General features: G+C 48.3%; 1 protein-coding gene across 2 annotated transcripts in view; it reads left to right on the top strand.

Annotated features, from left to right (window-relative positions):
- The first annotated feature begins 724 nt into the window (after positions 1-724).
- The window catches only part of PRKCE (protein kinase C epsilon), a 512,328-nt gene continuing 501,174 nt past the window's right edge, over positions 725-11,878 (top strand). The window contains exons 1-2 of one of the 2 annotated variants that reach the window (XM_066378351.1): positions 725-1,298; positions 1,496-2,039. In XM_066378351.1, coding sequence (XP_066234448.1) covers positions 1,692-2,039 — 348 coding nt within the window. In that variant the 5' untranslated portion in view covers positions 725-1,298; positions 1,496-1,691. Of the gene's footprint in view, positions 2,040-11,878 lie in introns of both variants that reach the window. The other variant, XM_066378350.1, reaches the window with a different exon arrangement.

Genomic DNA, 11,878 nt, shown 5'->3' with positions numbered 1-11,878 from the left:
AGTAAATATGAAGTCACTTTGTAGAAAATAAACACACAAACCAAGCCCGGGTTCTCCTAAGCTTTCACTTGTCAACAAGTTCTCGCAGACTAAGAAGTCCAGGACAGATCCCAAAGGGGCCAGTGCCCCAAAGAAAGGGAAGAGAGAATAAATGTATAAAAACTCACACGGAGCTTTGCACGCCTCCCCTGTGCCCCCTACCCCGCCACTGCCGAGCTTAGCTCCTCCAGACAGTATGACAGACAGACGCACCAATACTCTGCCGGCAGTCCTCTCCGGCCGCGGCCTGAGCAAAGGTGGGTTGGGGGAGGGTCCCAAGTCTTCTCCCGTAGGTGAGACCCCCGCCACTCTCCCACCCGCGGTTCCAAAGCAGTGTTGACCGCAGAACCCCGGAGAGATCCACGGCCTGCTCACGTCCGGTGGAGAGCAAAGACCAGGTGTCCGTAGCACGCAGCACCAGCACCGCAGGCCCCAACGCTGCCACTCCCCAGGCCCCACGCGCGGGGTCCCTACTCGGCTGCCCCGCCTGCTGCCTTAACCCGGGCAGGCTCGCCCGCTCTCTGTCGTCCTCTCCTCGGCTCACTTTTCCCGTATTGCTCCCCCAACCGGCAAAACTTTCTATTTCCCTAAACACAGGGGCGCGCGCGCACGCGCGCGTGCACACACACACACACACACACACACACACAACACACACACACTCTGACGTCTTTTGCGCATTTCCTGCATTAGAGGGAGGGAGACTCACTCTCACACCGACGGAGAAGGGACCAAGGGGGAGAGCGGGCGGGCGGCGAGCGAGCGGCAGCCGAAAGCCGGGACGTGGGGAGCGCGGCGGGCGGGCGGGCGCCGGCGCCCAGGAGGTGGGGCCGCGCCGAGTCGCGGTCCCGGCCCCGCCGCCGCGCTGCGCACCGCTGGGTGCCGGCCTGCGCCCCGAGCCCAAGCTGCGGCCACCCTGACTCCAAGCCCGCGCGAATCTGAGATTCCGGGCTCCTGGCGTCTTCCGATCGCCGACTGCGGCGCGGCGCTGCTTCGCCCAGAGACAGCGGCCAGGCTGCCTGTGGGGCTTGTGGATTTTTAAAAATTTGGCTCCGAGGAGGACCATTTCCTTTCGACATGCATCCCTCCGGATAGACTGAACATCCCTCGGTCCATCCCCCGCCCCGCGCGGTCAGAGGCGGGCGCTGGGTGTGCGAAGAGGATCCGGGTTGAAGTCTGCGCCCCCGGTTCTCGTCCCCGCCCCACCGCCCCCTCGCCCTCTCGGAGTCAAAATTTCCCGGGGATTATGTTTCGGAAAGGTAGGTAAGCGCCGGGCGCGGCGCCCGCTTCCCGCAGCCCGGACCCGGAGAGCCAGGGAGGCGGCGAGACAGCCCCCGCGGCTGGCAGCGGAGCCGACAGCTCCTCTCATCTGGAGGTGCTGCTGGTGGTAGCGGGGGAGAGACTTGCTCCAAACACGGACGTTCCCCAACTCTCCCCCCTCCCTGTTTTCCGTTAGGAACCCGGCGAGGAAATACATGCACTCACTGAGAATCGCCCGCGCCCGGGCGCAGCGCTACAAGGTGTAGGCAGAGTGTGGGGTGGGGCGGGCGGGGACTCAGGAGCCCCAGTGCCTCGCAGCGCCGGGGCGACGGTTCTTCATCCTGCCCTCGGGGCGGACGGAGTGACCCCGGCCCCCACTCCCTGCCCCGACCATGGTAGTATTCAATGGCCTTCTTAAGATCAAAATCTGTGAGGCTGTGAGCTTGAAGCCCACAGCCTGGTCGCTGCGCCATGCAGTGGGACTCCGGCCACAGACTTTCCTTCTGGACCCCTACATTGCCCTCAACGTGGACGATTCGCGCATTGGCCAAACGGCCACCAAACAGAAGACCAACAGTCCGGCCTGGCATGACGAGTTCGTCACGGATGTGTGCAACGGGCGCAAGATCGAGCTGGCCGTATTCCACGATGCCCCCATCGGCTACGACGACTTCGTGGCCAACTGCACCATCCAGTTTGAGGAGCTACTGCAGAACGGGAGCCGCCACTTCGAGGACTGGGTGAGTCGGGCACCTTCCAGTCGAGGAGCCCAACTGTGGGGTCCACGGTAGGATCGCGAGGGGGTAGACTCACGGCCTTGGCATTGGTAATGGGGTGCAGGGACTTCACTGTTATCTGGTGTGTGTGTGTATGTTAAGTCCCAGTTACCTTGGAGAAGCACACTCTACTTGGTAGTTGGGGAGAGGTAGGCATTGATGTAAAAAAAAAAAAAAAAAGGAGATTTGGAAAGAGGGTCTGCCTCTCTGACCCTCGGGCACCGCGGGGGCTACAGGGAGCTCCCAAGCAGGGGGAGCCCTGAGCCTCCAGTGCTTTTAGGTTGGAGGAGAATCCGGTGCCTTCCGCAGGCGCGTGGTGGGCTGGCTGGCTGTGATTGTGTGTGGGTGGGTTCCTCTGTCCTTGGAGAGGCACGTGGAGCCCTAGACTGAAGGCTTCTTGCACGTCCTGGCTTTGTCCTGCGTAGCCAAGTGAGGAGCTGCTTTATTTTCCCCTCCGGGAGGAAGCTAGCTTGTTTCTGTTTTGTTGCATGGTGGTTAGCTCATCTTTTGACATACGGACAGAAAAATGTGTTCTCTAGGATGTCCCCTGCAGGGTCCAAGGAACATCAGCAGAGCTTGTTTTGCCCAGTGCGTTGCCCATCAATCCAGAATGAGTGTTGTTATTTCAAAAATGGTTCTCCTTATGAGTAACTGGAAATCAGTGCTTTGAAACATACTTAAAGTTATAGTGTTTCCCAGTTTTGATTTTCAAGACATTTTGAAATGCTGTGTAATGAGATAGCATTTCTAAGTCTGAGGTTGAGTTAATTGATGACATTGTCAAAATATTAGGGACTTGGAAATAGGCCTTGTCCATGTATACAATAAGCCAAATGCACTCAACCTTGGCACACAGAGAAGCAAGGAAAAGCAGCCTTGTTTTAGCTGTTCTTGGAAGGATGGTTGAATGAGGAAATGAATTTCTGTATTTTTTAGAGTTGTTACCTGTTTCTACCAAGAGCAGGTGTGGCTCTGGGTGAATATGTTTTCAGTATTTTTTGACCTACACACAAAAAGAGGTCTCTGCTTCTTATGGAGAGATGTAGAGAAATCACCTAATTATTGAGAACAAATAACTTCATGACTGTCCTAGGGTCAGAGGTTGCATATGAATCACCTTGGCATATCACCTTCCATATTTTTTAAAAGAGAAGGAATTTTAGGGGAAAATCAAAAAAGCCTGTTCTCTTTATGCTCAGGGCTATGATGTAGTCTGCCCGAAACCATGGTTACAGAGCTTGCAGGGAAGCTCCACCACACCACACCAGGTACAGCCCTGGATGATCTATGCCTTCACTTTGGGAAGCAGGCAAACCTTTATGGAATTTGAAAGAATGCAGTGCCATTCCATTCCACCAATGCCCCTTACCTCTCTCCCACCACCCGAGTTCCCACTCATCCTCCATGTCCTTGCCACACATGACTGTTAGTCCCCTTACTCTTGAAAACAGTGTGTGTCTGAGGGGAGCTGAAGGCATAACTAATTTCAGAGCCATACCTTACACTAAACAACTATGCTTTTGAAGTTGTTATTGTTATTTTAGAATAGGAAGAAAAAAATAACCCATGACTATAGTCGTGAGGAGACAGGACAGTGAACAGCAGGTCAGCTTTTATCCACAAAACAAATCTTGATTGGAGGGACAGGAGTTTTAGTGTCTTTGGTGATACTTTGCTGGGGCCTGCCCAACCCCTAGGCACCTCAGGGCACCGTGCCCACTTCTGAGCACTTGCAGTGAAGCATGCAATGGCTACTACTCTTGCTCAGTTATCATTCTAAGGCTCTAAGATTCACGTTGGATTTGGCCCTAGACCAGATCATCTAGTACACAGGCAAGTTTTACAGACAAGGACATTGCGTCCCAGAGAAGCTAAGTGGGTACACGAGATCACATGACAGGCAGAGGGGGTTTGGCAGTAAGACCCAGACCGCCCGTTGCCCAGTGCTTGCCTGATGGAGAACTGAGCCCCCTGGCCTCCTAGTCTGCTTTCCCTGCACATACATATGCTGTGTCCTCGAGTGTTTTATTTTGCACATGATAATTTAAAGTGCTTTCAAAATCATTGTCTCTTTTGTCTTATGGAAAGTGTGAATTAAGTACGACAGGTATTAGACTAAAAGAACTTGAGATACAGAAAGGCTGAAGTCAGAGGATAATGAATCAAGTAGTGGAGCTGGTTCTCTTTGCTCATCTGGTGGTGGTTTCACTAGAAGAGGCTGAGGCCACTCTGCTTCCCCTACCAGGGGTCCCCAAACTTTTTACACAGGGGGCCAGTTCACTGTCCCTCAGATCATTGGAGGGCTCCCACATACAGTGCTTCTCTCACTGACCACCAATGAAGGAGTTGCCCCTTCTGGAAGTGCGGCGGGAGTTGGATAAATGGCCTTAGGGGGCCAAATTGCGGCCCGCGGGGCCGTAGTTTGGGGATGCCTGCTAGCCCACGGTGCGAGCATGCACCCGCAGAGATTACTGGCCCTTGGAAACAGTTGCACGTGGGCTAATTAAGGTCACCTTTCCCATTCCCATCAGCCAGGGGACAACTACAGAGTCACACATTTAGTAGAATTCCCCAGGCTCAGGCCTCTGTGTTCTTTACCTGGCAGTGATGAAGAGATGCACCCTTTCTAGTGTGTGACTAAGAACTCTAGCCAGAAGTAAGGAGCCACGGGGGGAGGGGAGCACAAAACAGCACTTCCCTTGATGCTGTGGAAAATTTCATTCAACTGCACCGCACAGTGAATTCACCCGTGTTCGAGTGCCTGTCTGATGCTTAGATTCACCCAGGGAAGTTTAGCACTCTAATCTATGGGTGACTCTCCAGGGGCTTCCATTTCACTAGGGAAACAACAATAACTAGATACAGATGGACACTTAAGTAGCAATTAGGTTCTAAGTGAATGTTGAAAGGAATTCAGAAAGGGAGTGGGCTAGGGGAGCTGGAAGAACCTGGAGGGTTCCTGGAAGGAGGCATGCACTAGGTGTGAAATGTGGGTAACATTTAAAGAAGTATTTACAAGAGGAGGCAGTGTTCCCTGGGCACGGACGCAGCTGGCGTGAACGCAGAGCATGCCTGTGGTCAGGGCTGGCGAGCGGAGCAGAATGGCTGAAACTGAGGGTGCCTGTCAGCAAGGATCACGTTTTCCCAAGTTTAAGACTTATTATCTGGGTACCCCTGTGCTATTGTTTTTGTTTTTTTTTTCAGTTTTCTGAAGCTGGAAACAGGGAGAGACAGTCAGACAGACTCCCGCATGCGCCCGACCGGGATCCACCCGGCACGCCCACCAGGGGCGACGCTCTGCCCACCAGGGGGCGATGCTCTGCCCATCCTGGGCGTCGCCTTGTTGCGACCAGAGCCACTCTAGCGCCTGAGGCAGAGGCCACAGAGCCATCCCCAGCGCCCGGGCCATCTTTGCTCCAATGGAGCCTTGGCTGCGGGAGGGGAAAAGAGAGACAGAGAGGAAAGCGCGGCAGAGGGGTGGAGAAGCAAATGGGCGCTTCTCCTGTGTGCCCTGGCCGGAATCGAACCCGGGTCCTCCACACGCTAGGCCGACGCTCTCCCGCTGAGCCAACCGCCCTGTGCTATTGTTTACTTAGGAGTTTTTAACATTGATTCTTTTACTTTCTACTTGAGCCTCGGTGTTTGTGAAATCACAGGTTTGGATACTGTAATAATATTTTTTCTTTATTCACATGAAAATAAACACAGGCTCCAAAATAAAAGAGAAGTTCATCTCAGGTGCCTCTTGAAATCCTTAGTGATATGGCGGACACATTTTGGAAACACTGGAGGAGACAGTTTAGAAAACTGAGGAGATCAAGGTGTTTAAAAGACAGGCTGGGGGCCATGGTTCTCCAGATAATGAGAGATGTATCAGCTGTGATGACAAAGGGGGTTCTTTAGAGAAAGCTTATTACAGAGAGATGGGAAGATTTCACTTGTGCTTGCTGAAGAATCCCATTCAACACTGTTGCTATAGCCTGGTTTTCCAAGAATGAGATAATAATGCTACTCACACTTTGGTGTGCATGAGACTCACCAAAGGGAAAGTATGAAAAATAGGGATCCTCTTGCTCACCCTCAGAGCTTTTCATCCTGAGGTTTGGGCTGAACTCTAAGAATCTTCATTTTCAACAAGCTATCCTCAAGATTTGGACCAGAGCATGCTTTGAGAAACACTGGGCCAGAATAGCTCCAGATAATGTATCAAGTTATTGAACAGGTGTGTTCAGGAATTTTCTAGTAGAGCTTTGTAAGTCCTAGAACAAGATTTATGAGCATAATTGTGTAAACTAGAGCTATGCGGACTCATATCAGAACCAGAGGCTGGACAGAGCTACATTTGCATTCAGGACAGATGGCAGGGAGCACAGTAGATGGCAGAGAGGGTAGGTGGAGCATGCAGGTGACAGCTGGCTGGTCCCCTTCACACTCAGGAGTCTGCACTATGGTTTTAGTAGTTTATATATGTCTCTGTACTGGGCTCAGTTCCCCTTCTGCCCCACTCCCTTGTACCACCCCCGCCTCTGAGGACCTCTTTGGTTGGGGTCACCACCTTGCTTCAGCCTATAGAAGAGGTACTCAGGTGCGCAGAATACAGGGTAATGACTAAGTCATCTTTTGAGAGGTGGTTCAGCAGAGTGCTTAAGGGCAGAGCTCTGGAGCCAGGACATTTTGATTTGAATCCCAGCAATCACTTTGTGACCTTCAGTGAACAATTTAACCCGTGCTTCTGTTTTTTCCTCTGTAAAAAGTGGCTAATAGTAAAAGCACCTAGCTATAATAAAATGGGGTTGTTGTAGGCAAAAGGAGTCAATACCTGTGATGTGTATTGACTCCTTAGTAAGGGCTCAGTGAATGTTTAATTGCTATACTTATTATCATGACCCCTAAACCTCACATGGGCTTGGCTCTAGAGAGGGTTCTTTACTGAGTTGAGTGTTTTACAAGACCCCAAGAAGCCAGCTTTACATCATCTCCAAAATATTCTCATCAGGAAGGTCATCTCATTTGGCAAGGATTGAGACACTAGAGTTTTTTGTTCCATACTTCCAATATAGCTCATAGACAGGGCTTCTCAAAATTATCCTACCTTGCTGACTCTGAGAGATTGGCCTATACCCTATTTGGAAATGTTAGGCTCTGGAGCTGATTCCCCTTTGGCCCCAGAATTCCTTGGGGGAGATTCTTACAATTCGGAGGACAAGGGAAGACCACTCTTGGTTTAGATGCTGATGCCCTGGGCGAAGCCTGACATTTTTGGTTAAATGAGCCCCTTCTGTGTGTCCTCCTGATAGTGGCCTGAGCTCACTTTGATATATACACTGCCCCATGGTGTATCCCTGTCTGCAGGATTTCTGTAGGGGACTCTTAGAGGATCTATGAAAATCCCCATCATCATTTTACCAGACCTGAGAAGGGAAGGGTTTGGGAAGAGTCTGGAAAAGGCACGTGGAAGGACTCCAGCAGCTGAGGTTCTAGAATCTCTGCTCCCTACTGACCCTTATAATCCTGACCTTCTAATTAAATATTGTTCCCTTTGGCACATAATTGGTTGTTTAACAATTACCCTAAGGGTGAGTTCTCGCCCCAGTGCCATTAGTCACCTGGCTTTGGGGCCCTGAAGTTAATGGGCCTCAGGACACATGGGCAGTCAGGCCTTGTCTGCTTGTCCTGTTTCTCCTATGTATTTCTTACCAGCAGTCAATTTAGAGAATATTTGAGTCCCTCAGTCTTAGCTCCTCATGGGTCCCTTTCCCTGAAATCTGAGTTTTAACCACAGGATGATGCCTCTACCACTCCCTGGTTGTGTGCCTTTTGGTATGTGACTTAACCTGTTCCTTTAATCTATTATAAACCTATTTCTTCATCTGTAATGTAGGACTACAATAGTTCTTACCTCTTAGGATTGCTGTGAGAAATAAGGGACTGTATGTGAAGCTCTTAGCAAAGGGCCAGGCTAGTGTATTCTAACAATGTTTTTAATATTTGAAGAGTTATATGTATGTATTCATGGTTTTAGACTCTTAGATCAGACCATAGAGCTAGCAAAAGCAATTGTTCTTCTTGATTTGTGGATGTATTTTTAAGAAAAGTCTCACATAGTCTACAAATAAATTTAGTTACACTTAACAAATTGCCTTTTTGAAAACATTACAATTATTTGAAATGAGATTGTTTTGGGAATTCTAGGAATTGTGGCCACTGTAGTCAAAGGTTAATCATTTATTGAAGCCTATGAGTAATTGAAAATAGAGGTACTTGGGAGCGGCTGTTTTTTTTTTACTGTATGAATTTTATATAGTCTCATGGATTTGAATATATTCTCAATGCTGTTTTCTCTAAATTCCTAATTCCAGCCCATACCTGCCCTTGAACTTCTGAACTCATTGCCATTTGATTTCTAAAGGGCACCTCAAACTTAAATTATGTCCAACACTTTACACATGATATCCCCTCTCCCTGATCTAAGCCTCTCATAGTCTTCTCCATCCCAAGAAATGGCAACTCTGTCCTTCCAATTGCCCAAGCTGGAACCTTGAGAAGCCACATGTGAGCCCTCATATCCAGTCCGTCAGCAACATCTTGTTGTTTCTACACACTTTCAAAATGTGTCCCAGATATGATCATCTTTCTGACACCACTCTGGCCCAAGTACCCATCATCTCACAACTGGATTATTTCAACAGCCTCATAACTGTTTCCCCTAACTTAATCAGGTCATGTCTCGCTGCTCACAAATCCCTCGGAGTAAAAACCCAAGTCCTGCCCTCGCCAGAATGCTTGGTTGGTTAGAGCATCATCCTGAAGCACGGTGGTTGCCAGTTCGATCCCCAGTCAGGGCACATACAGGAACAGGTTAATGTTCCTGTCTCTCTATATCTCTCTCCGTTCTGCTCTTGCTAAAATCAATAAATATAGATTAAAAAATAAAGAACATATAAAAAAACCCCCAAGTCCTTATCATAATCTACAAGGCTGACACGATCAGGCATCCGGTGATGAACTCTCTGACCCCTTTGCCTATTACTCTTTACTCTGTTCGTTCTTCCCCGAACCGTACAGACCCTGTGACACCCCTTAAAAATATTCACCATGTTCCTGCCTCAGTCTTTGCACTTGCCATCTTTCTAGAATGTTCCTCCTTCAAATAACTATCATAGCTCAAGTCTTTCCCAAGTATTACTTTCTTTCTCAGTAAAGCCTTTTCTGTCAGTCCCTTCTAAAATTTTACCCTTTCCTTGACACTGTATATGCTCCATTCCTGCTTTATTTTGCTCTTTAGCTCTATGTATTTTATGTTTTCCATCCATTTCTTTCACCAGAACAAGGGTTCTGTAAATGCAAAGTTTTTTGTTTACGGCTGTATTTTTGGCACCCAAAACAGTTCCTGGCACACTGTTGAATGAATAAATGAATGAATTTTATTAAACAAGTATTTATTTCCTAGCACTTACTATGGTAGATATTGGGGGCTTAGTAAAAACATAAGTTGTGTTTGGTATTATTTCTTCCTTCCAGGAGTATGAAGTCTAGTTGGGAGATCCAGTATGGTAAGCAGTCTAATGAATTTCTTAAACAATCTTTCTGTATGGTGGAAAGAAGAAGAAAATAATATTTTACTTTATACACATCTGTGTGATCCATAAGGGCATTCTGATGAGGGCATGCTATATTATTTCCTACGTGGCAGTTCCTAGGCTGAAGCGTCTCCATCAAGTATGAGGTTCTAAAAGTCAGAATTATATCCCCTCTCAGTGCCCAAGGCCCATGCAAGATGCTGGGATGAGAGGAGAAGGAAAAGGCCCATTTATCCTTCCTTTGCAGACTTAAAAATCAAGTTTAAGTTCTCGTAATGGCTTTACATAGAAAACCCTTTGTTGTTGGCAGCAACAAGAAATGAAATTTTAAATTCCAATGCCTGAACTCACGGACCTCATTGAGGCATATGCAGACAAAACTTGCAGAAGTCTCACTTGGAGGCCTGAAGTTTTTTAGATAAATAAAAGCTACACTTGGCAAAACATTATATTTCTCTCCAAGCTCCTCTGGGTATATATGGACTTGTTAAATGATTACAATCAATTATAATGCTAATCAGCAGGACTGCCCCTGTTTGAAATCTAGTTTTGTGGCAGACCCCATGTGAAGCGGCTAAAAGTCTACTGTGCTGAGAGGACAGGAACTGAGAGGACAGGAACACACGAATGTCACTGCAGCTTCTAAGCTGAATGGAAAACTGCAGAGGGAACATGATTGAGCTCCGTAGTATCGTGTCTGGGAGGGAGAGAAGCACACGCCTGATACCCACTCCAGGTACCGAAAGGACCTCCCCTGCCCTTCAGCCCTCCCAGTACACTCTATCTCACCTTGAAGTCTCAGAGAGGTAGTTTTTAAGCTAGTGAAAAGTCACCTTTATTTGCTATTAAGGAGTAAATGTAAACTCATGGAGCTAATGACCTCAAGAAGTAGATCAGAGTAAAAATGCAATCAGATTCAAGAGGCTTTAGAAAAATCATGGCAGTGCATCTATAATTAATTATTGAGAGTAAACATAGCCTTTGATTTGCTTATATCCTTCCTGAATAGAATTGCTTCTTTTTGAAAACATTTATTTTAAAATGGAGCCTTCTCTCTGGATCACTGAGCCACTCAAGCATCTCTTGGTGCCAGTTGTCTTTCACCAGCCAGATGTAAACATCTGTGAGCAGAAAGTGTTTTCCCCTCCACCTCAAAGTGGTTTGCCAGTCAGAGAATGAGCCACTCAGGAAGTGCCTGTAACCTGTTCATTCATCAATTGGTTGAATAAAGTGTGCCACTTTGGGGTCTGTCTTGTAGAAGCTCAAATAGGCTGTGTTCTTTAATTAAACTGACTATAAGGTTCTGCTCTTCTTAGACATTCATCTGGTACAGTCTGAAAAAAAAGATGGTGGATGTCACTAGAGAGTCTAAGCAGTGGGCAGAGTGATGTCTTCACTGACTGTCCCAGCCATCCTTTTATTCATTTAGCAAATGTTTATTAAACACCTTATTTGCCAGGCACCATGCCAGGAGCTGGTCCCTGCTCTCATGGAGCATATAATCTCCTGCAAGACACAGTATGAATCAAGGAATAGCATAAATATACTGGTATGTAACATTACAACTAAGAAACAGAGCTCACTATAAGCCTTTCAGAGCGGGGGATGCTTAGATCTTACTTCTTCAGGGTTGGATAATATTTTTTTCCCCTTGGGAATTTTTTTTTTTTTTTGTATTTTTCTGAAGCTAGAAACCGGGAGAGACAGTCAGACAGACTCCCGCATGCGCCCGACAGGGATCCACCCGGCACGCCCACCAGGGGGCGATGCTCTGCCCACCAGGGGGGGATGCTCTGCCCCTCCGGGGGGTCGCCCTGCCGCGACCAGAGCCATCCCCAGCGCCCGGGCCATCGTTGCTCCAATGGAGCCTCGGCTGTGGGAGGGGAAGAGAGAGACAGAGAGGAAGAAGAGGGGGAGGGTGGAGAAGCAAATGGGCGCTTCTCCTGTGTGCCCTTGCCGGGAATCGAACCCGGGACTTCTACACGCCAGGCCGATGCTCTACCACTGAGCCAACCGGCCAGGGCCACCCTTGGGAAATTTATTGAATGGGAAATCAGGTGACTTCTGTTAACTGATAATGTTGGACTTTTAGTATAATATAGTCTGATGCTTTGTAAGGCCTCTGTTAACAAGGATCTTGACTTGGCTCTCTGCATTTTGGGCCTTGACTTTGCTTGACCTCACATTGATAATATTTCATCATTATTGTTCATGAAGTGAAGT

Source organism: Saccopteryx leptura, chromosome 3 (genome assembly GCF_036850995.1).
Source record: "Saccopteryx leptura isolate mSacLep1 chromosome 3, mSacLep1_pri_phased_curated, whole genome shotgun sequence".
NCBI classification, from domain to species: Eukaryota; Metazoa; Chordata; class Mammalia; order Chiroptera; family Emballonuridae; genus Saccopteryx; species Saccopteryx leptura.
The sequence above is the reverse complement of the archived record's forward strand: the minus strand, read 5'-3'. Positions and strand labels throughout refer to the sequence as shown.